Source organism: Phyllobates terribilis, unplaced genomic scaffold (genome assembly GCF_046119375.1).
Source record: "Phyllobates terribilis strain yellow unplaced genomic scaffold, ASM4611937v1 Scaffold_11__3_contigs__length_659146591, whole genome shotgun sequence".
NCBI lineage: Eukaryota > Metazoa > Chordata > Amphibia > Anura > Dendrobatidae > Phyllobates > Phyllobates terribilis.
In genome coordinates this window covers 530,939,288-530,963,755 of record NW_027362771.1, presented here as the reverse complement: position 1 = coordinate 530,963,755, position 24,468 = coordinate 530,939,288, and the positions used below count along the sequence as shown (strand labels likewise).

The 24,468-nt window shown below is 45.4% G+C and overlaps 1 protein-coding gene and 1 long non-coding RNA gene across 2 annotated transcripts in view; both read right to left on the bottom strand.

The window, feature by feature from the left end:
- Positions 1–11,844, bottom strand: part of RETSAT (retinol saturase) — a 31,807-nt gene extending 19,963 nt beyond the window's left edge. The window contains exons 1-6 of the mRNA XM_073653739.1: positions 11,606–11,844; positions 6,894–7,076; positions 6,216–6,457; positions 4,935–5,136; positions 2,920–3,117; positions 865–987 (exon numbers count right to left, since the gene is read on the bottom strand). Coding sequence (XP_073509840.1) covers positions 865–987; positions 2,920–3,117; positions 4,935–5,136; positions 6,216–6,457; positions 6,894–7,076; positions 11,606–11,762 — 1,105 coding nt within the window. The 5' untranslated portion in view covers positions 11,763–11,844. The remainder of the gene's footprint in view (positions 1–864; positions 988–2,919; positions 3,118–4,934; positions 5,137–6,215; positions 6,458–6,893; positions 7,077–11,605) is intronic.
- A 6,342-nt stretch (positions 11,845–18,186) lies between these two features.
- LOC141165280 (uncharacterized) overlaps positions 18,187–24,468 on the bottom strand; it is a 48,280-nt gene continuing 41,998 nt past the window's right edge. The window contains exon 4 of the long non-coding RNA XR_012251136.1: positions 18,187–18,891. This is a non-coding gene — a long non-coding RNA (uncharacterized lncRNA). The remainder of the gene's footprint in view (positions 18,892–24,468) is intronic.

Genomic DNA, 24,468 nt, shown 5'->3' with positions numbered 1-24,468 from the left:
CCGTCTGAGGAACTTTGTCATCTGCACTAGTGATGAGCGAGCATGCTCGTAACTCGAGATTTACGAGCATGCTCGGCTGCTTTCCGAGTATCTTCATCGTGCTCGAATGTTATGTTTGAGTCACTGTGCATGCATGATTTGCGACTGTTTGACAGCTTTAATACATGTGAGGAATGCCTGCTAGGCATTCATCACATGTATTAAAGCTGTCAAACATGTATTAAAGCTGTCAAAGTCGCAAATCATACACACACAGTGACTCAAACATAACATTCGAGCACAACGCAAATACTCGGCGAGCACCCGAGCATGCTCACCGAAAGGGTTAACAGAACGCGCTCGCTCATAAATAATCTGCACATGTTATGTTGTACCATATACGGTTGTGATCCTTCTTTTGGCTGTGTTACAAGTAAAAGTTAATTTGCCTCCTGACTCTGTCACCCTGTGACATCACAGGTAACGTCACCACTAAAGAGGGGACAGTATAAAAAATAGGGTTAACCCCCACACACCTATAGACGTGTGCCCATTTTTTCACTGTGCACCAGAGCGCCAGGCACCGGGCACAGTCACAAACACAACCATGTGATAGTAAGAAGGATCTGACCCATGCCTGGTGTACTGGATTCCCTACGCTCAGGGTAGCACGCTACAAATACTGATGGAGAAGACGGACATGTGAATGTGGCCTAATTAATATGCTCTATGGCTGCAGCAGAAGCCTCTCCCCACCCTTTCGTCTCAGTGATGCCCCTTCTTATTGTGTTTAGCATTTATTTGTAGGTTCAGTGTTCCTTTATTGAGAGACTGTTAACAAAAAGGAAAAAAAAAGAAAGAAAAGAAAATAGTGCTTCCGTTTACCTGGCATTGATTTCACCTCCGGAGGCAGAAGCTTCTCATACGTGTTGAAGATCCCAGCATCGGTAATTATAATTGGAGCAAAAATATTTATGGGGTCCATGCCCTTTCCTCTGACAACAACACCTACAGAACAGAAATAAATTATTAACAAATCTCCTCTGACGGCACTAATAGTACGACTTACATTGCCCTTATTGCTTGGGATTTAGAAGCAAGACAAAGACCTATGAAAGCTAAGTGACAGCCATCATGACTACCATTACACTTCTCATAGGACTTGTCATCCAGCTTTCCAGTCTAGAATGGTTGGGTGATAACCCTTATGGAGCTATAAAAGGTAGCAATATTTCAGAATATTGGGTTTTTAAAGGGAATGGATTATTAGAAAATGACCAAGTGCTTAAATCAGCTTTTTGTCTTAAATGTATTTTTTTTATTTTGACTTTGGTTTTTTTTTCCCATAATCATGAATAAAGATAAAATTAAAACTTCTCATTATTAAAAATAAAAATGAGAAATATTGCAATTTGCACACTTTTTAGATTCAAACATCCTGCTTCAGGAAATGGACATGTGAATTGATCGCGATGAACAGATGGATGCTATATTTTGTATTGACGCATCTAATGAGCATGTGCAAAGGTCATTGTGAAAAAAGGGGATTAGGTCGAGTGTGACAGCACCTACTGTGATCGAGGGATCCTGTGTTATCAGCTGTGTACAGAGCTGCCATCATACATTGTAACCCTCCCTCTGAAGATACAGTATTTTTTGGACTATAAGACGCACTTTTTTCCTCCAAAATTTTGGAGAAAAGTGGGGGGTGCGTCTTATAGTCCAAACTATACATGTCCCTACTACATACTGTGGCTATGGGTGGTGGGATGTGTGGGGAGCGGCAGCGGTGGATGAACGGGCACAGGAGGCAGCAGCCGCCTGCTGCAGCCTGAGCTGTGCCCGCTGCTAAAGAAAATGAATATTCCCTGCTCCCCACGCCCATGGGCATGGAGAGCAATGAATATTCATTTTGCTTAATAGCACGCACACTGTATCCGCAACACGGCTCCTGCTGCCTGTGTGCCCACTATTAAAGAACATGAATATTCACTACAACCAACTCCCATGGGTTGTAGTGAATATTCATGGTCTTTAATACCAGGAAGGAGGGGTCATACATACCAGGATATTAACAGAATTGGGGGACATTACCCCAATACCAGTGTCAGCTTCAGACCCTCCCCCATAACAGTGCATCATGACCACATTTTCAGCTTAAATTTTTTTTCTATTTTCCTCCTCTAAATCCTAGGTGCGTCTTATGGTCCGGTGCATTTTATAGTCTGAAAAATACGGTAATTATACTGCTGAAAACTCTTCCTGAAAGAACAGCAAGTAAGAGTTTAAAATAGCCCCAGTGGTCAGTGTGAAAATAGCAAGATTAATATATATATATATATATATATTTATTAATAGAGATCATGAGAGATTTATTATATAAAAAAAAACAGATACTGCCAAAAATGTAAAAGAAAAATAAAATGATATGTGTGTAACACAAGAACCTGATTTAAACAATAGGTCATTTTCTGACGACACATTCCAATTAAGACACAAAAGGAGTTGGGAAACTAATAAATGCAGTTCCTTCTCACAAATCAGATGCTAAGTGCCTATTCAGACCACAGGACATACTAGCATTTTGGGTCTTGAATTTCAGAGTTCTCTGTATGGACCACCCTCTGCGCCTGCAGTGAGCTCTCTATCCCGGCCCCTCTGCCTTTGGTGACTGGGTTAGCAAGCTCACTGCAGGTACAGGGATGGGTCCTTACATGTCCATTGGGCCAAGCGGGATAGCAGTGCATAATTTATATATATATATATTTTTTGGTGGTATGCCGAGAAGCAGGGGTGCACAGAACGTATCATTAGGATCTTAATTAGGAAGGACATAGTGTGTTGGCAGAAGATTAATAACGGGAAACCTGATGACTGGTTCCCTTTAAGGTCTATGTATACAGTCCATGATGCTTCTAGGTATGGATGGCCTGTACTCACCACAAGCTCTCTTGTCACTGTTCACCAGGATTTGCTCGACAGTTGCTCTTGACAGAAGAGCTCCTCCAGCTTTTGTAATCGTGGGCGCAAGGTGGTAGGTGATTTCACTGGCACCACCGGTGGGATACCAGGCGCCATTCATGTAATGATCAATCAGAATGGCATGTAGAGAAAAGCTGGCCTTGTCTGGGAACACACCTGAGGAGGCAGGAAAGGCATCATTTCTTATTCCCCCAGGCGTATGACTCATATTAGGGTCTAAACTGATACTAAAAAATAAAACTTCTTCAAGTACAAACCCCAAATAATAATTTCATTGTTCTGTGAGATAATGGCGTCTGACAGTTCAAGATCTACACCCAAACTCATGTCAAACCAGATCACAAAGCTCCACTGGGTGCTGACCGCACCCTACAGGGCATTTCCAAATAAACTAAAAAATATCAAAGTCCTTGAGACTGTCTGTTCTGCCAGATGCTATAGGAGTTTGATATATGTGAAGATTACAGAGAATCAGTCTTGTTAGAGGTCACACTGAGGCTATGTGTCCACGATGCAGAATTGAAGCAGAAAATTTCTGCAGCGTTTCTGCATGTCCTTGGCAGTAAAAAAGCTTGCAGATTTTACACGCGTTTTTACATGCGGATTTGACTTGCGTTTTTCAAATGCATTGACTAGTCAAATCCGCATGCGGAAACGCACAAATAATGGACATGCTGCGGATTTTTCCGCACAGAAAATCCGCTGCGGAAAATTCCGCAGCATGTGCACAGAACATGCAGATTTTCATTGGGCACAATGGGGCACGTATTACCAAGCGTTTTAAAAGCGTTTCCGCATCAAAAAAGCTTGAAAAACACATAGTGGGCAAGCAGCCTGAAGAAGAAAAATAAGATTAAATTTATAAGAACTTGGCCAAAAAAATAACAAAGCCTTTCAATGAAGGCCTGCTATCTAATGTTTCTGGGGTCTCCAAACAACTTTTCTGAAGGCAAATGATGGAGGAAAGGGAGGGGGGGGGGGAAATCATAGACTTTAATATTCTGGATCCATGTGGGGGATAAACCACTGTCAGACGTGTCTTCCGACAGCTAGTATATGTGCACACAATCTTTTTCAGGTGGATTCCACCTGAAAAAGCGCAAAAAAAAAAAACAAAAAAAAACAAAAAAAAAAACACTATCTGAAAAGTAATGAATACATGCACTGTAATGTCAAGATGACTGTGCACATTTTTCATCACTCGTCATTCCTTTTAACAGCTTCAGGCTTTGAAAGTTGTGTAGCGGCTAAAAAAGTAGTGATCCGACCATTCTTCAGATGGCTTCTGCTTGCAAGCCGCATACCCTAAGGCCGGTTTCACACATTGGCACGGATGGGCCGCAGGTCTCCTGAACTCGACAGCTTCACAAGCATATACAAGTCAAGAAACTCGCATTCGGTCCATGCATCACAGTCCATACTTGGACCGCAGAAGACAGATGTGTGAACCAACCTATTCCCCTCTACAAGAAACGAGGACGCTAAGTGGAGAAAGTTCTGTAATGAAATGTGATGTGATTCTATAATGTACAGTTACACCTATATATGCTCAGCTCACCTGTGTAATTATAGGAGGAAACTCTAATTATTTTCAGTGTCGGCTTATCTGCCTAATGAACACACCCTTACCAATATCAGCAAATTCTAACAATGCCACCATTCATATCCCCAGTGAATGCAGTTCATACATTATATGAGTTCTTGCCCACGAGCCGTTTCTATTACGGCAGCTCAGCACCATTGAATTAAATAAAACTGAGCTGCAATACCAGTCACAGCCTGAAGACAAGAGTGTCGTCGTTACTAAGAAAAATAAAACCGAACTGGAGAATATCTGTATACATCTTTGGGTTTTACACATAGTGACATTGTAATAATATTCCACTACAGGTATAAAGTCAGTCCTGTATATTACATATGGGAATATTAAGAAGCCCGAATATTACTTTTACAACAGATTTCTGGACACTTACCATAGGTCCCAAATATGTAGCTTAGGACAGCCTGTAACTCCTTGTTGTTGGTGAATTCACTGATCACCTCGGTCACACTGCGTGAAGCGTAGCGGAAAAACGGGGAGAACCAATTCAACAGGCCGGTGCCACACAAGAATCGGGAGATCGGTAAGGGGAGCATCTTAAGCATGACCATGTCTTGGACCCGACCAGCCACTTTCTAGACAGTACAGATAATAATTAGATTTAGCTGACATTGAAATCCACCTTTTTTATACCAAAAATGTCATGACAGCTAAAAGGGGATGTCCATGATCAAGAGAAAAAGGCCCAATGGTGAAGAATGTAAACACAGAATAAAAGAATTATCTATTTTAAAGGAACCCTATAGCTTCATCGCAGCTGATCTGGTGCTTGTCTTTGATTACTACAGCCAGTCACCGCCAGTGACGGAAAGGGAGGTACTGTAAGTGAAGCTGCTTTTAGAAATACCATTTTTTTTTTCTTTTTAATTTAAAGGGGTTGTCCAACTTAGCAAAAAATGTTTGACAATGCAGTGAATGTTATTACCGATCAATGGTCAGGTCAATTGGTGTGCCACGGACGACCCTTCCATTGCAGTTACCAAACCACTGCAGCCGATCACAGGCCTAATTGGTCAATATGACAAAATAAAGGGACACTTTCAGTTCCTATCCCAGTGGAGATCTTTGTGCCGCATTCTGTACCAGAATGAGGAAGTTTTAGCAGATGATTAGAACCTATTTTATGTGACAACATAACATTCTTGTTAAGTCAGACAGACCCTTTAAATATAGTAAAAATAAGAGCTCCTTTTATCTGATACAGAGCTTGAAAGTCCTTTGCATTTACAAGATAACTTCCTGGCTTTCTGCATCCGCTACTAAGCGGGCGCTTAAGAGCTTATTGCTTTCTGTTGAACAGGGGTTGTCCACTATTAGAAAAACATGGCAGCTTTCTTTTAGAAAGGAGTGTCACTCCTATGCATGGGTTGTGCATGGTATTGCAGCTTGGCTTTCTCATTTCATAGGGTCAAGTTGCAATAAATGACACAACCCATGGTTAAAGAGGTCACCGTTTCAGAAAAAACATCCTGGACAACCCCAAAATAAATAATACAAAATGAAGTATGTATATAGTGGAGGTGTAGGTTGCTTTGGATCCCTTCTAGATGTTTTGTGAACATTTGCTTCCTCTCTGGAGGACCTAGCTTTGTGTAGGTAACTAAGGAAATCCGTGATACGAGTTGTAAAAGGCCTCATTCATCACTCTACTAACCTTAACCAGCTGCATAAAATCATCAATGGCCTTCTCCTCTGCTGGAAATGCCTTTTTCAGTTCATCAGCATAGGCTTTTCTCCCAGATCTCATGTTGTAACGACGGCCATTGTTTGGATCCCCCAGGACCACCACATCAAATGGATTGTCCATTAAAGACCACTGCAGCTGACCATCTGTCAACTGGTCCACCAAAATCCGAGATGGAGATTTCTCATTCAGCTGACCAATGTAATGAATTCCTGCAGGGGAATGTAAAGGATATTGTTCAAGGGGTTGTCCGGTGAGAACTTACTAATCGTTGGGGGTTCAAACTGCGGAGATCTGCACCGATCAGCAGAGACGGGGAATTTTTATCTCCGATGTGGCACTTTTATCCCGGTTACAAAATAGAGTGGCAGGTTGGCCGCCCAACTGCAGATTCATTCATTCTGCATGGGGCTGCCGAAAAAAACAAAACAAAACCAAGAACAGTGCTCAGCAGCTCCATAGAGGATGGATGGAGAGGAGGTGAAGCTCCATTACAGCGTGGATAAAAGTTTCCCGGTTCTGCTGATCGGTGTCGGCTCTAGTGGTCAGGCCTTCATCGATCAACAAGTTATCACCTATCTTGTGGATAACTGATGTCTGGTGAAGCATGTTAAGTATTGGTATCTGTCTCCATTATAACATACTCACCAACATCAAACTCATAGCCCTTCTCATTGAAAGTATGGCAGCAGCCACCCAATTTTCCCAGTTGCTCCAGGACCAGGACCCGTTTTCCAGCCCTGGCGAGCAGCGCAGCTACTCCTTGTCCTCCGATTCCACTGCCAATAACTATGGCGTCCAGTTTATCCGGGACTTTTTCAGGAGAGAAAACTAAAAAAGAACAGAGACACAAGAATGGGAATGAGAATGCCGCATATCATCAAAATAATAGGTTGACCGGCGAGAAGAAAAGCTTTTGGAAGAGAATTTCCTTGTGATCACTTCCACAAACGTTAAATCCATCACTGATTTTTAGGCTTTGTTTTTGTCAGTAAAAAATTACCTGCCAGTAAGATTCTTCAGGTGTATAGGAGTATGGAAATACCGAACTTATAAGGTTTTTTTATATATATTTCAATGGTCTTAAAAATAAATAAATAAAAAAAAGTAGTTTGTCACAATTTTCTTTTTTGTTGATGGAGGTATGTGGGGGCTTGTTTTTAACATGGTGAGCTGTTGTTTAAATTGATACCATTTTGACTTACATACAACGATTTGGTCTTTTTTTTTTACAATTTTTGTGGGGTGTGCAGGCCCTGAAAAAACCTGTTCCTTTCTTTTCAACTCGCTTTCTTTTCCGCATTTTGATAGATCTAACTTGTATGGATGTGGCGATATAAAATATGTTTTTTGTTTACGTGACAAAAAGGAGGTGGCCCCCTGGCTGCTGAAACAACCTGTTGGTTTGATGGGAGCTGATGTGCATGTGCAACGACAATGATATTATTTACATGCCACGGTCATTGACTGAACATATGACCGCTGCTGGCTGTGTAACAAAGCCGACATCTGCCGGTTATAAGGCGGGTGCAGGAAGGTCATACATCCGCCGCAACCATATAATATAATTTTACATTATGTGAACATGAAAGGGTTAATGGCCTAACAATATTATAATATAGGAAAATCACTGTAACTTGACCTGATATGAAATATCACAGTGTTATCAGAAACAGACAATCTCTGTTAAGCCGGCCATATACATTAGTCAGCTATCGGCTGAACAATATTTCGGCCATCTTGGCTGCCTCTCCCATACACAGGAGCGCTCCTGTGTTCTCTATGAGAGAGCAGTCGCTAGATTTGTCCAACAGCGGCTGAACAAAGCGATTAGCAGTCCAAAATTGGTTTTGCCTGATCGACATTTTCCCCGACAATCAGTTGTCCGGCCTCCATACACATTACAGTGTTGCTCAAACCCGCCAACATTGAGCGATTGTCTTTAGGCCGATTTCACAGTTTGAGTGAATCTTTTCTTTCATTTTCCTTCCAGTGTTGACTGTACAGACAGTCGGGATTATGGTTTAGGCCACATTCACACATTCAGTATTTGGTCAGTATTTTTCCTCAGTATTTGTAGCCAAAACCAGGAGTGGGTGATAAATCCAGAAGTGGTGACGTGTTTCTATTATACTTTTCCTCTGATTGTTCCTCACCTGGTTTATAAATACTGAGATTAAAAAAAACCTCACCAAATACTGAGATGTGAACGTGGCCTGATGGTACTTGTTGTGGTGATAGGGATCTCCAAGATCATGGTTATCCATCATTGTAATAATTTATGGTCTGTTGTCTTCTGCAATGAATCAATCAGAAAGATTTATCAAAACTGCTGCAGTTGCCTGTTCTAATCTATTAGCTTCAATTTTTTTTTTTTTTTACGGCCTCACTGGTTGCACTAGGCAACTGCTCCACATTTCCTGAATTTTGATAACTCTCCCTCAGGCCGGTTTCACACGTCTGTATATTTCCGCTACCGGAGATATCCGTGTCCCGTGTGTGTCACATCAGGAGCACACTTACCGGCGCCTGAGAATCAGCGCTACAGTTAGCGCTGTTCCCAAGCGCCGGGTGCTGAACGCTGCCCTCATCATAGTCCCCTGCCGATGATGAGGGTAGGAAAAACTTTGTCTAATTCTGTATATTTGTCGCCAGATTTTTATTTGCCTCGTGTTCATCTTTTCATTTGCTCCTTGTTTAAAGTCACTTTTTTATATGTTCGCCTGTTTTTTTTTTTAGGCTTTCCACATATTTTCACCTGATTCATTATCTGTGCAAATGTACTCCCCACCCACCCCCCTGCGCGGAGCAATTTTATGTACGCCAGAATTTTTTTGCAATTTATGCAGCATTTTGTAAAAAAAAAAAAAAAGTGCAACTTTTTGCAGTACAAAGAGGCAAAAAAAATGGTTAAAGTAAAAAAATAAATGACAATTTTTTACTTTGTGCAAAATTTATGAACCATGTGCACCACCCACAAATAATGAATCAGGGCCTCTGCAACTAGGAAACATTTAATAAAAATTTTCAACGACATGACAGGGATAACTTTTTATCCACTGGTGTTTTTACCTTCCTTGCTGTAAAACTAGCAAGCCATTATTCCCAGGAAGACATATTTTATGTACTAAGCCCCCCGATGTGCATTTATGCAGGGAACGATGTGCTGCCAATAACATGATGTTGTGCGGGGATCGAACAGTCGTATTAGCCGCCTTTGTAAAAGAGCGGAGATTGACTCGATTGTGGAACGTCAGTGATCAGTCCGTTTCAATGCACCTTAAGGGTATGTTCACAAGTGACAGTTTTTTTTCTGCGGCAAAAGCGCTGCATTTTACAGTAGCAGCAAAGTGAATGAGATTTAAAAAATAAACTCACGCACGCTTGGCTTATTAACTCTCGTTTTTTGAGCTGCTGGGCATTTTTATTATTTTTTTTAAATTTGCAGTATATCAATTTTTTCAGCGTATATGCATTCTAATGAATGGAGAAAAAAGCAAAAGTAAAACCGCATTAATTTTACGCAATGTTTTTCCTGCAGAAAAAAATGAATATACCCTTACTTTGGCTATGTGCCCACGATGCAGAAATGAAGCAGAAAATTTCTGCAGCATTTCTGCATCTCCCTGGCAGAAAAAACGCATGCAGATTGTGCATGCGTTTTTCCTGCAGAATACATGCGGATTCACATGCGTTTCCGCATGCAGATTGACAAGCGCTTTCCAGGCGATAGCATCACTTGGAAAGTGCTTGACAACTAGGTCACACTATATAAATCCATGCAAACGGCATGGATTTATACAGTGTGAACCATAAAAATTAAAACAAATAAAGCTATACTCATCCCCGATGCCCCGGCGTGGCTGCAGCGCTGCTTCCTGGCTGGTTCCCGGCTGCCGGCATATCGCGAGACAGAAAGGTGAAGGGCCTGCGGTCACATGACTGTGACGTCACCGCAGGTCCTTCAGCGATGCCGGCATTCAGAGAGAAGCTGCCGGACAGGTGAGTATAAACTTTATTTGTTATTTTATTCTTTTTTTCACAGGTACAATGGTACCCAGGTCTGGATGAGAGAGTCTCCTCTCCTCCAGAACTGGGTACCATCCGCACATAGAGACGCATAGAAGCCGCTTGTACAAATGTTACAGTCGCGGTTTCTATGCGTCTCAATGCAAGTCAATGGCGGGAGTTCCGCTGCGCTTCCGCAAAATTAAATGACATGCTGCTGATTTTTGTACGCAGCATAAACCCGCAGTATGTGCATAGAACATGCGGAATCCCCTTGGGGACCATGGGGTGCGGATTACCTAGCGTTTCAACAGCGTTTACGCTGCGGAAATTCCGCAGCATAAACGCTTGAAAAACGCTACGTTGGCACCCAGCCTTTTTTCAGGTAACACACGATGCATCCAGCTGGATTACAAGGGAGATCTGCTGCCCCCTGTGGTAGAGAGAGGAACTGCATGCACAGCCCACAATGCACTGGCACAGGAATGGGCTCTCCCCCTGTCACATGATTGTGTCATGGATACCAGAGTGTGGGTGTAACACATAGGAAGTATTCATTTACTTATATGCTCCCAACCTGCCATGGTTACAGAAGCAGTACGTGCAGTCTCAGCATTATTGATGGCACCCAGTGTTTGCAGGGCTGAGGTTGTCAGATGTAGCAGAGCTGTGTTTGATACGATTATACAATGCAAATTGAATAGCTTTTCCCCAGGAAGCATTGTTCGACACATAAGGGTCCATTTACGCTGTGATGAGCAGCCTTAAACGATCACCGGCCAGCATCACGTTTGCCATTTTATAACCTGTTTACACAGGCTGCCCGCTCTTCTGCTGCGCACAGAACGATCAGTAATAGATCATTCTGGGGAGATAGGCTGCCATTGTTCTTGGCAGCGCAGGTCCTGTTTACACTGGAGGATGCGCTGCCCAGAACGATCTTTTGCGCAAATTGAAAGATCATTTCACCCGACGACTGAGCGTTTTGCTCGTTCTTTGGGTGATGGGGTCAACCGGCTTAGATTGCACGATTATCATGAACGATCATTACTAGGAACGTTCGTATCCGATAATCATGCAGTGTATAAGCGCTGTAAGGCCACGGCCCCACTATCAGTATTTTTTCTCAGGAGTGGGAGCAGGTGAGGAACAATCAAAGAAAAGGTATAATAGAAACAAGTCACCAATTCTGCATTTATCACCCACTCCTGGTTTTGGCTCCCACTCCTGAGAAAAAATACTGACCAAATACTGATAAGTCTCTCGACGCCAACTAGGGGGGTCTCCAAAAGAAGAAACAGACCTGAATCACTACACAAAGACACAGATCGGCCCAAGCTGCAGCGTCTTACCATTCTTTATCACTTTCCTCTTCATTGCCTTATCAAATACAACCGGTCCTGGGGGTCTCCGGGTGTCCACGGCAAATGGGTTCGGACCTCGACTTCCCAGCCATGACTTTATGATGATGAAGATGAGGACGACCCCTGTTATAATATAAAGCCACATGTCTGCAACTGTGCGGAAGCTGCTGAATGTGTGAGAAGCTGCCTGTCAGTGTGCTGCTCTTGTATACAGAGAATGGGGCTGGCCCTGACCCTATAACTCCACCAATCGCACAGTACGGGGCTGGCCCTGACCCTATAACTCCACCTATCCCATAGTCCTAGCTGCAATTCATCCAGTGCAAACACACCAGACAGTTATAAATATACAGTGCCAACAAGGGCAAGGGCACAGGGGGAACGAGTGCCAACTGCTGATCAGACAGAATTATGACAGTCATTGTAATATACGACTTCTCCAGCATTGTGCAATCCTGACACACTGGGTAGGATTATTAGACTGTTCACTGCAGTCTGATGTCCCCGGAATCAGTAGGGAATGATCCCTATTATCATCATAGTCTGTGTCGCTAACGGTAACTTATTGTAAGATACTGTTTGACCTTTAATCGCTTACTGCTAGAATTGATATCATTTTATAGGGATTGTAAAATGTGGGTTATTTTAAGCTTGCACTAATAAATCTCTAATATATCACATGATGGGTGCAGAACTATGTATTGTCTTACGATTCTTACACACAGGGTGAAAATGACTATGGAGATGACGCGCCCAGGGGATGGGGACGACTTGGCGCCCGGGCCTTGTTGTTGCCTGACGTCGGGGGATGTCGCGGTGGCCGGCTCCCGGGCCCGTACCCTGGGGTCACTCTTAAAAGAAGGGGAAAGTTAAATGGGATAGGGGAATGTTCGTGACGCCACCTGTGGTGTCTGGTGAGAGTCACCAGCGCTGCTACAGTCCTCTGAGGTCGGTGTTCAGGCAGCTTAGTTGGTGCGGCTCCTGTCGCGCCCCCGGTGGGGCCTTACTGTCTGGGGCAGTATATATGTATATCACGGTGGCTGGCCCAGGGCGGACAGTGCGCCAAAAAAGGGGTTTAGTAGAATGAAAAAAAAAATAAAAGTCCACTGAGGCTGATGTTAGGGGCAGCTTTGATGGGACGGCTCCCCACAGGTGGAGCAGGCCTCAGGGCAGTGTAGAATGAAAGGAGATGGGTGTGCTGGGCGTTGTGGTGCCGGTGAGGAAAATTGACCCCAGTAAAGAAACAGACAGAGGCACTTCATGCAGTCTTCCAGGGCTTTACTTACAGTTCTTTAAGGCAATTCACAAGTGCGCTTACAGGTGATAGCCTTCCTCGTCGCGCTGCGTTCACCGGGAAGGGGTTCAGTCCTCCTTCAAGCAGCTTAGGGGTGTTTGGCAGAACCCCACTTTCAGATGTGCCTAACTTGACCTTCTCCACACTTGGTCCTTCTCACCGTTGCCCTACGCTGCCCACTCTCAGTCCCGCTCGGGTATGCTGAAGTCCTTCCTGTACGTCGGATCCGGGACCAACCTGATCCCCTGGGGTTTCGAATGCGGCTAGCACGATCCCTCCTGTCTCCTGGCAGGAGCGGGGCGTACGGGTGCCGTCCTGCACGCGCCATACCCCCTGGGATCCCTTTTTGTAGAATGAAGCCTGCTCCCCTCCGGGCCTCTATCCTGGGCCCTAACTTGTGGAGCAGAGCTCTGACTGAGCCTCTTCTCCCAGACTGAACTGAACTCCTCTCTCCTGACTCTCTCCTAGACCTAATATGGCTTCCTAATATATACTTACTGTATATGTTCTTCCCGTTTCTACTTCCTCCACCCACACCCACTATTGGTTCCCCCTACCTTTGCGTTCCCCCCTACTCCAGCCAGGGCCAGGGCTCAGCAGGAAACTACATTGTGTCTTGCCCCTCCTGCTGGCCTGGAGCAGTGTTGTGTTGGATGTAGGTGGTTGGCGTTCCGTGCAGCACTCCCTCCTTACCTGAGAGAAGGGAGACACCACACCTCGGGGTGAGGTGTAGTATCTCTGTGGCGACTGAACCCTCAGGGGCGCCACACTCCCCACAGGTGGAGGGGGGCCTCAGGGCAGCGAAAAGAGAGAAGGTGTAGAATGGAGCGGTGGCGGGTGCAGAGCCGTGGAGGAAAGAACAGACAGAGGCAGTTATTGAAGTCATCCGAGTCTTTACTCATGGTGGTGCTTTCTCAGCTCAGAGCTTCTCTCTGCTGTCACACGGCGAGCTGCGGCCGCCAGGGTGGGGTTCAGCACACTCCAGGTAGTTCAGGAGCGCTTGACAGGACACCCGCTCTAGTGTGTTCCTCTCTGGTAAACTTCTCCCGCCTTATGTCCCCCACTGAGTCCCGTACGGGTACTGCGATGTCCTTGATGGGTAGCGTGTAGCTCCCGGACCGACTGGGTGCCCTTCTTGGTGACTTGTGGTGAGAACGTGGCGTAACGCCGGGTCCCTCTGGATAAACTCAGATTAGGGCATACAGGTGGCGACTCCGCTCCGTCCGTATCCCCCTGGGATCCACATAAGCCTCCAGACTTTTCCAACAGAGACGTGAAGTGCTAGGTCAGATAATCGGGGACCGGTACCCCCTCTTGCGGCAGGGTCTCTCTGGCAGGGCCAGAATAAGGTATGCAGGTGGTGACTCCGCTCCGTCCACACCTCCTGAGATCCTTTCGCCTGTGGAGCCTATCTCCTCTGCTCCCCTCCTGGGCCTTCTTGGTTGGACTCTGACCGGGGACAGAGCCAGCTATGACTCTGTCCCAATCCCCCGTCTCGAGGCCTGAGACCAGGAATCGTGGACCCCTCAGCCGGCTGCAGCTTTGTGCTGACTTGCCGTCCCAAAGACCCACGACCAAAGACCCGGTTACAAAGATGGCCTCCAGTTATATATGATTCCAGTTAAATGCTTAAGTAAAGTGCTTCCTCCACCCTCACTCACTATGTGGTTCCCCCTAACTTTGGTTCCCCCCACTCCTCCATTCAGGCCCGGGACTGCACTATGGTGCTTTAGGCCCCCTTCAGAACTGGAGTGGTGTAGTGTTGAGTGTGTGGTTGGGGTCCTGTGTAGTACTCCATCCTTACCTGGGAGAGGAGATACCACACCTCGTTCTGAGGTGCAGTACCCCTGTGGCGACTGAACCCTCAGGGGCGCCACAAAACCATCCTGAAAGTTTCTCCATCTTCTCCATTCTGTCAGTCTGTGACGTCATCTGAGCCGAGTGTGGTCTGATTATTTTCATGGACCCACAGACTTGCATTGCCAACACTCGGATCAATATCAAGCATGTCTCCGAGCTTTTCTGCGGACCACTCGGTACAAGGAAAAAATCAGACAATGTGGACAGCCCAATAAAATATCATATGTACGAAGGCTATCGGTGAAAACCACGGATAGCCCTTGTCCGAGAAAATCAGTGACAGCATTGTGCAGGAGATTTTAAGAAATTTTATCTACATGCAGCAAAAAATAATCGCACTATAAATAGAACTGCGCTGGGAATTTCAAATCCACACCGTGTAACTTTATCCTGCGGATGATAGTGTATATTTCAACCTTTGAGACTTATTTGCACCAGACCAATATCTGAAGCAGAAATGCATGTGTGAACATACTCTAAGGTCAAGTCTCCACGATGAGTTTTTGACGGAGTGTATTTTTGCACCCCCAAAAACGCAGCATCTTACAGTTCCAGCAAAGTGGATGGGATGTATAGAAATTTCATGCTTGCTGTGAATTTTTTTTTTTACGCTTCATAAACTGACCTGCGGTGCATGTTTGAATCCACAACATTTCAACTTCTCTTGCGGGTACTCGGAGTTGTATGTGTTGATTTTCCCCTTAGAATTGCTTGAGATGCGGAAAATTCGCACTTAAAAATCACATGTACATATAATTTACCTTGGTGCAAAATTGCTGCAGAAACACTGCAACATCAAAAACTCACCAAATGCTCATTGTGGGAACATAGCCTAAAATTCAAAATGACTTTGGCCCCGATTTATCAGTTTTCGCCAGAATACTTGCATAAAACTGATTGAAATGCAGCAAAATTTTTGTGCATTTCAGAGTTATACAATAGTTGTGCATCTTTTGGATTTTTTTTATCCTAGTACCTGTAACGTTTTGAAGTTTGAGCAGAATTAAGCTGGGAGGGGGCATGGGTGATCTTGGCTGACAAATTCATTTTAATTTATGCTACAAAGGTGGCGTACATTTCAACAGAAATGTACCTCAATCCCTGACTGGAGTACACTTCTTGGAGTAACTGAGAAGAGCTAAAGTGGTGATAATAAAATATAACTTTTAATATATTTAATTACAAAAACACCATCAAACCAGTATAGTGATCAGACACATATAAAAAGAGCTACGCTCGGTAAAACAGGCTAACGGCCCCTTAAATCCTCAATATTTTAGAACAAGGAGCCGCTGAGCCAAAGCACACATACTGTATATATTGTACTCACTAAAGGTGACCTATGGGCAACACAAAATTGGCATAAAAGGCTTTACAAACTGTATACCCACTAGATCGTTTTAGGACAAACCCGTTCCACCTAAAGTGACACAGTAGAATTGACATACCAAACCACAGTGGCCCCCAATCCTGTGGCCCCCACTGATCATGAGGATCGGGGCTCTGAGTCCCGACTGAATGGAGTGGAGGACAATGAAGCGCACTACTGCTCTATCCATTGTTAATGGGTGCGCCGGAGATTATGGCGCTGACATGCTCTAAGTAGCCTGCTCTCTCTCATGCTAGAGATGCTCTATAGGATTAAGATCTGGCTATTGAGAAGGCCACGAAGCCTCAAGAAAACAAACTGCTATGTTTCTGAAACCAATCCATGGCTATAATAGTTCAGTGTCCTTCTGAAATAAGATAAACAACTGCCACGAAGGGATAAACCTGATCAGGTACAATTTGTATGTAAACCCTACTGCTCATCCACACATATATGATTACCCAGGGAGTGTCAAGAAAACATTCCCAACATCATTATTTCTCCTCATACATTCCAACCATCCTGGATCCAGCAGAACAGTCCCACATTGGGGGGGTGAGAAGTCCCACAATTCCAGGAGGAAGAGTCCCTGCAGACTTTTGTCCAAGCCTGGACAACCCTTCGCCTCCGCAGCCTATTTTCGTATTTATGGTTTGCATTTTTCCCTCTCCTTTTTCCAAGAGCCATAACTATTTTATTTTTTGTTTTGACATAGCCGTATCAAGACTTGTTTTTTTTTTGCAGAACGAGTTGTAGTTTTGATTGACACCACTCATTTTTCCATACAATGTACTGAAAAATCTGAAAAGATTTCCAAAGAGTATGAAATGCTGAAAAAATGCAATTCCGACATGTATTTTGGGGTTTTGTTTTTACGGTATTCGTTGTTTGTACAGTATTCATTTATCACTCTCTAATATTTTCTGCATGTAGCCATGGGAGGATGAAATGGTAAATGAGTGTGACTATGGGATGTGGTTAAGGTTGTGGCCAAAAATCTTGGCACTTTTGAATTTTGAAAAGTTGGGAGATATGCTCCACCTCCATCAGCCAGAGGAAGGGTGTCACATTGCTAACTGGAGCTGCTCCAATAACATCTGTTTTTGTCACCAGGCGACGCTGTATTCGCTAAGCTGCCACCTCTATTGGTTATGGAGCAGATGTTGTTGCCAGATATTTCTGTATATTGGAGACCTTGTCCAGACAGAGATACTGGTGTGACTGGGATTCGTTCTGCTTTCTAGTTAGGCAGAATGGGAGTGTGTGTTATCCAGCCGATCAGCAGGAGTAATCAGCTCATTGCTGTGGCCAATGGGGCAGTACCATGCCCTACTTAAACTCTCAGCATACTGCTGGGAGTTGCCAACCATTGTGTTTGGTTTTCTCAATGTAATCTGGTGCTATTTCTTCTCATATTTAGGTCACGGCCCCACTATCAGTATTTGGTCAGTATTCGGTCAGTATTTTTTCTCAGGAGTGGGAGCCAAAACCAGGAGTGGGTGATAATTGCAGAATTGGTGACTTGTTACTATTATACCTTTTCTCTGATTGTTCCTCACCTGGTTTTGGCTCCCACTCCTGAGAAAAAATACTGATAGTGGTGCCGTGTCCTTACCCTGATCTTGACTTGGCTTGTGACCATGGCTATGTTTGTCTTTGTGATTTCCCCTGATCTTAGCCTTTCTGACTACGCTTTGACTATTTTGTGGACACAACCCAACTGACCCTGTTGTAAGTCCAGATTTCAGTATAGGAGTAAAAGGGTAAAGGCTGGGATTCCTCTGTGACTTACTAGGTGGAGTGGCTGTCCAAGATAGAGGCCTTCTGCTCAAAAAGGCTGACAGACTTTAAAAATGTTTTTTATTATTATTATTATTATTATTATATTTTTAGAGCACCATTGATTTCATGTTGCTGTACATGTGAACAGAGTTTACATACAAATACAAATAAATTACAATGATGAAACTAACAAAAACAGACTGGTACATAGAGAAGGTCCTGCCCTTATGGGCTTACAGTCTACAGGATAATGGGGAAGGAGACAGTAGGTTGGGGGGTTGCAGCAGCTTATGGGCTTACACTCTACAGGATAATGGGGAAGGAGACAGTAGGTTGGGGGGTTGCGGCAGTCAGTTCCAGTAGTGGTGAGGTGTCAGCGTGGTCATTGCAGGCTGTAAGCTTTCTCTTTTTCTTTTTACTTTTTTTTTCAATCTGCTTCCCATACTAATGGAGAAAAACCCCACGGTTGGCATTTTTGAAATACAGATTCTCGCCAGTCCAGGACTGATGACCATGGATTGTTCGATTATGTTCAGATCACTCAATTTTCTTGCTCTCTTGACTTTTATGCTGTACTCCGGGGTCATGTGAGTGCCAAACAGAGAAGCTAAGGCTGTGAAAAGGCAAGTGTCTCTCGCGTAGTGGCCATTCAGTGAATAGCACTATATGGGTTTTTGTTTTCTTATTATCTGGGTTTGGTCCAGTAAAATCATGGGGGCTTCCATGTATTTTGGATCTTACAGTGGAGCTAACATTGCTAAAATATGTAAAAATGAACGGTGACCATAAAAGTAAAGGTGTCACCACAATGTAAGGATCGTTCTGTTTTTCTCTTGAAGCCGGAGTTTCTCTTTGGGTTGGACATAAACAGATCTTCACAATGTCATAGATGAACAGTAATAGTGTTGAGCGATAGTGAAATAAATGCTGCGATCCTAGTGCTACCACTTACAGCTGGAAAGTATTGCCCTGGAATGAGAAGAGTGTCAAGCGGTCATTCAGGTTTTTCTGGTAACGCGCCTCTAACAGGAGCACCATACAAATAATGAAAAAATAAATTACATTTATAGGTTTGATATTTCAGCAATTGTGGTATGTTGACATTTTATTTACAATGCATGGACATAAAAAAATGGAAAAATTCACCAGTATTCCATTAATTTCCCTAAATTACCAAAAGTTTATTTTTTTATTGAAATTTTATAACAATACAGAAAATACAGTTAACAGATTCACGCAGGAATCCTCTGTAGTCAGCTCCCTCCTCTATCATTCTCCATGTACATCTGACGTCTCAGCACATCAAGCACGATGATGTCACTACATCGCGACCACTGTGTCGAGCAGTGCCGAACTTCAGACCACACGCTGCAGAGACCAGAGCAGTGGGGGGAAGCGGGAGATGTGAGTAGTTTATTTTTTTAATCAAGAAGTCCTTTGTGGGGGCTATCATACTATTTGGAGGGCTATGTGGGGAGCCATCATAGTATTTGGAGGGCTATCATACTATTTGGAGGACTATGTGGGGAGCTGTCAAACTATTTGGAGGACTATATGGGGCCATCATACTATTTGGGGAACTATATGGGGGCCATTTTATTATTTGTACTGTTTTGGGCCAATTATACTGTTTAGAGGACTATGTGGGGCCATCATAGAATTTTGGAGGACTATGTGGGGCCATCATACTTTTGGGAGGACCTTCATACTATTTGGAGGACTATGAGAGGATCATCAAACTATTTGGAGCACTAGGTGGGGGCCATCATACAATTTGGAGGGCTATCATACTATTTGGAGGACTATGTGGGGAGCCATCAACATTAAACTATTTGGAGGACTATGAGGGGATCATCAAACTATTTGGAGGACTATGTGGGGGCCATTATATTATTTGGAGGGCTGTTTGGGGGCCAATTATACTGTTTAGAGAACCTATGTGGGGGCCATTATATTATTTGGAGAGCTGTGAGGGGCCAATTATACTTTTTGGAGAGCTGTTTGGTGTATAATGGCCCCACACAGCCCTCCAAACAGTATAACATTAAAGGGGATGTCCCACAATTAAAGCTCACCAACTATGAAATGGATATGTCAAGTTATGCTAGAATGTGGGTGAGAGGTTACTATTTCTCGCCAGTGATTATGCACCTTGCTCTAGACCAAGGTAAGTCATTTATAACTCGTGTCCTCTGATATCGCTTGCAACATCACAGTGTTATGATTACCTCTGTCCTTTAATGCCAGGTAAGCCTTTGTTTTTAATAGGCTTTCTTTAACTCATTCCTGACCAGACAATTTTTGTTTTTTGCACTTTCGCAATCTTTCCATCAACAAAGCCGTATGCTGTTTTTTAGCGAAACGAGTCACAGTTTTGAATGACACCATTCATTTTACCATATATTGTACTGGAGAACAGGAAAAGATCCCAAGTGCAGTGAAATTAAAATGCACCCACAACTTAGCCCATGTTTTTTGGGTTTTGTTTTCATAGTGATAATTGTGTTGTTAAATTGTCTTGATACCATGATTTTCCAGGTCAGTAGGATTACAGTGAAGCCAAACTTATATATATATATATATATATATATATATATATATATATATATGTATGTATGTACGTATGTATGTATGTATGTATGTATATATATATATATATATATATATATTTTTTTTTTTTTTAAGTGCTGAAAAAAGAATTTGTAAAAAAAAAAGAAAAAAAAAAAAGGTTTGTGTCTCCCTTTTTTGAGACCCGTAACTTATATTTTTTATTTTTCGGTCACTGGATCTTAATGAGGGCTTGGTTTTTGCATGGCAAGTAGTTGGTTTTAATCGCTTCTTATTTCATTTTTTGGGGAAGGTGCAGCGACTATAAAAAAAATTATTTCTGGCATTTCAGTTTATTCTCTCTATGTTACCGTATGGGTTAATTAATTTTGTGGACACTGTGATACAAAATATCACCGTACCGTATACCGTAATAATAATAATAATAATAATATTAGCAAATTCCTCCAATTAGAAATGTAGTATAGTTCTTCTGATTCGCTATTTCTCTTTCCTCATGTGCAGGGCATTGCAGGACCCTAGGTATCCATGGTTATGACCACTGATATAGTGACAGCTAGTTGCTGGTGGTTGTAACCCTAGTAGCGCTGAAGACACGTTCTGAGAGAACGCTGGCTGCTGGGCATGATAAAACCTCCAAGGCGTGACAGGCGAGCTCAGGCCACTCATCCATTTGTGAAGATCAAAATGTAAAAGGGTCCAAACACTCCCTGATGGTATTGATATTGAGCTCTAGATACGCCTGCACCATCCTCTCCAGTCGTTCACCACGTGTCAGACTTGTACTCTGTTGTGCTAGTGCACAAGCTGGTGAATAAAATGTGTGAAAGGTCTCTCAGAAATTGCTTCTGCCACTTACACTGCTGCTAATGTTTTGGCGTTGATGAATTGACATGCCGGAGGATGAAAGTCTAGAGCTGCGATGCACACTGTGTGCCTCACTGCTGTCTTGGTGAAAACCTCTCTTAAGGTTGTGTAAAAGCTTGTTTCAATACTCCAGCATTCGCAGGTCCCTTTCCAGGGAGGGAAGTGTAGCACCCTGAGGACTCGGCTGCTACAGGGGTATTACACCTCAAGCCAGAGGTGTGGTATTCCACTCCCGGGTAAGGATGGAGTGTGGAACTGAGCTAGTAGGCTGCATGCACTACATACATCCCATTTCCGGGGGACAGAACGACGGTACTCCCACCAGTTTATGTGCAGGTACGACTGCGTCTGTCCCTGGCTGGAGTGGGAGGGGGGTGGAACATCCCAGTAGTGTAGGGGCAGATAGGGGGAGTAGTCTGGGTAAAGATAGGAGCTCATTGGGTGCTGGTCACCTGAGCTCACACATAGAGGGAGTATATCAGGTGGGCACCATCTTAGGACAGGGTGAGAGTTTAGCCTGAGGAGCAGAGCAGAGGAGCTCAGCCAGGAGGGCTGACAGGGAGCTGTGGCTCCGGCTGGGCCCAGCTCCAGAGCAGAGCCTGCAGAGAGAGAGAGAGGAGTGAGAAGGACCCAGAGAGGAAACAAGAAGGAACCTCAAGATCCCAGAATAAGGACAGAAGGGTGAAGGGTTGGCGGACAAGGGTACCGGATCCCAAGCTGGCGGAGGCCCAAAACGAACCTTAGCCAGGAACCGGAGGTCGTGGTCAGGATCTGCCACGACCCTCGCCAAATCCACTAGAAAGGCACACCGAGTATAGGGTCAGGGAGCCCAGAGGAGGCTTGACCACCAAGAGACCCGAGGGAGCCGGCCAAAAGTGGATCCCTGGTGGGAACGGCCAGAGGAAGGGAGAGTCAGAAAGGAGCTCAGGACCACGCTCCGGAATTGCCTGGGGGTTGGCCGAGTCCAGGACCTGGTGGACGCAGCACGGCTCGGGTGGTCACTCAAGGCCAGAGTGACCAAAAGAACACCAGTAAGTAAAAACCCTGAACTGCATCTCCTGACTCTGAATCTTCTTTCTGCATCATCACAACCCCCATCATCTACACCTGCTGCCCTGAGGCCATACCCCTCCCGTTGGGGGTTATACCATCACTGCTGCACATATACCACCGGCCTCAGTGGACTGCTCTGCAGCGGCGGCTTCAAAGCCGCACTCAACGGGTGGCGTAGTCGACAATCAAGTTAAACATCTACTGCCATAGACTGCCACTTAGTTTGACACCCTGGGCACGGACCGGGTCACCGCCACAAGGACTACTACCCCCATCGAGATCCGGCTCCGGGTATCCCCTACAGCACTGGCCCAGGGGGCGCGTCAACTTTTGGCGTAGTCGGCAGGATTTCGTGCCCGCAACCACCGGGTACTGCGTGCCTGAAAAAGAGACTTTTAAAACTTACCATCCGTGAAGTTTTCCCGCCATCGGTGAAGATTCCCGCCATCCGGCGCCATCTTCAGCCTTCTTCCCGCCATCGGTGAAGATTCCCGCCATCCACGAAGTTTCCCGCCACTGGGAGACGATTCCCGCCATTTCAGAAGATTTCCCGCCCTGGCAGAGCGGACGCCATTATGGGCGTGCCGGAGGGTGGCAAGAGGCCACCTCCCATCGTGGGCCAGGTCAAGGAATGGCGCCAAAAGCGGAAACCGCCCCCACCAGCAGAGACTGTGATGTTAGAGATGTCCATCAGCGTGGGGGGTCTGCCCCTGGAACTGACAATCACCAAGTTGCCCCAGGACCGCCCTCAAAGTGGGCGTATACAAAACAAAAGAGAGAAGATGGGAGCAGCCTGGAGGAGTCTGGAGGAGCCGTACCCGGAGATGGAGGGAGAGGCAGGCAGCACCGACCCAGTGGTCAGGAGCCTGTTGCAAGCGACAACCCCAGAAGGCCTGGTGGAGATCCTGGCACAGCTCCCCCGAGACCGGGAGCGTGCACAGACCGCACTGGAGGGCTTGGCTCAGAGGATGGCCCGAGTGCAGCGGGACGTACTGGCCGCATGGAGCAGAGAGATGGCCCAGCAGGCTGGAACCCGCCAGCGAAGCACGCCACCCGAGACGAGGAGTCAGACCGCCTCTGAGGATGGCGCAGGAGGAATCAAGGCCGGAGACGACGCCGAGGAAGGAGCTAAAGAAACGGAGGCAGGTAAAGGGGACGTCACTACCCCGAGCCGAGAAGCCGTGAGCCTGCCCCAGCTCCCCGTCGCAGAGCCCGAAATTTCCCCTGCCGTGCCCGTCGTTGCACCGTCACCGCTCCCGACTAGGCCTCAAACAGAAGCCGCGGCCGCGCTCCCCGTGACGTCACGCGCCTCAAATCAGAGTGCGACCAAACAGGAAGCGCCATCGGCCTGGTCGCAAGGCCGAGTACCCCCGGGCGCCGCAGTACCAACAGCGCCCTCTACCTCTGCTGAGTCACCGGCCTGGTCGCAAGGTCAAGTAACCCCGGGCGCCGCCGTCTTCACGGTGCCCTTTACGTTCAGGGTGCCCCAAGCCTGGTCGCAAGGCCTGGTAAACCTGGGCGCCGCTACCACCACCGCACCCTCAACTTCCACTGTGCCGCACCTGGGTGAGGACTTGTTTACCCAGCACACTTGCCCGGATGGGCAGCCCTTTGTGTGGCCACCGGAGTTCCACCATCCCCGACTCCGGAAAGAAAGACCTCTGGATGAGCCCCTGATCCCGGCTCCGGCGCCCGTCAAGATGACCCCGCTCTCGTTAGAGGAGGCGCAGTTTGAGTGGGACCCCGCAGGAGGAGACCTCATCTGGTTCACTAAAGAGGACCCGGACGGGTCTGAAGAATACAGGGAGGAAGCATCAGGAGGACGCCGTTATTAGAGTACGGTATGAGAACTGTTATAAGTACTGCTGCTAGTTAAAATATAGTCCCCGTTGGGACCAGTGAACTGTTCCAGTGTGTCCCATCTCCCCACAGGCTGAGGACTGTGAACAGCCATCCCTTTTCCCACTGGCCGAGGACTGAGAGCGGCCATACCTCCCCTTGTATATAGTTGCGCTTTCTAAGGCGCCCCCTTCTGGTTTTATGGGAAAACTGTTTTTC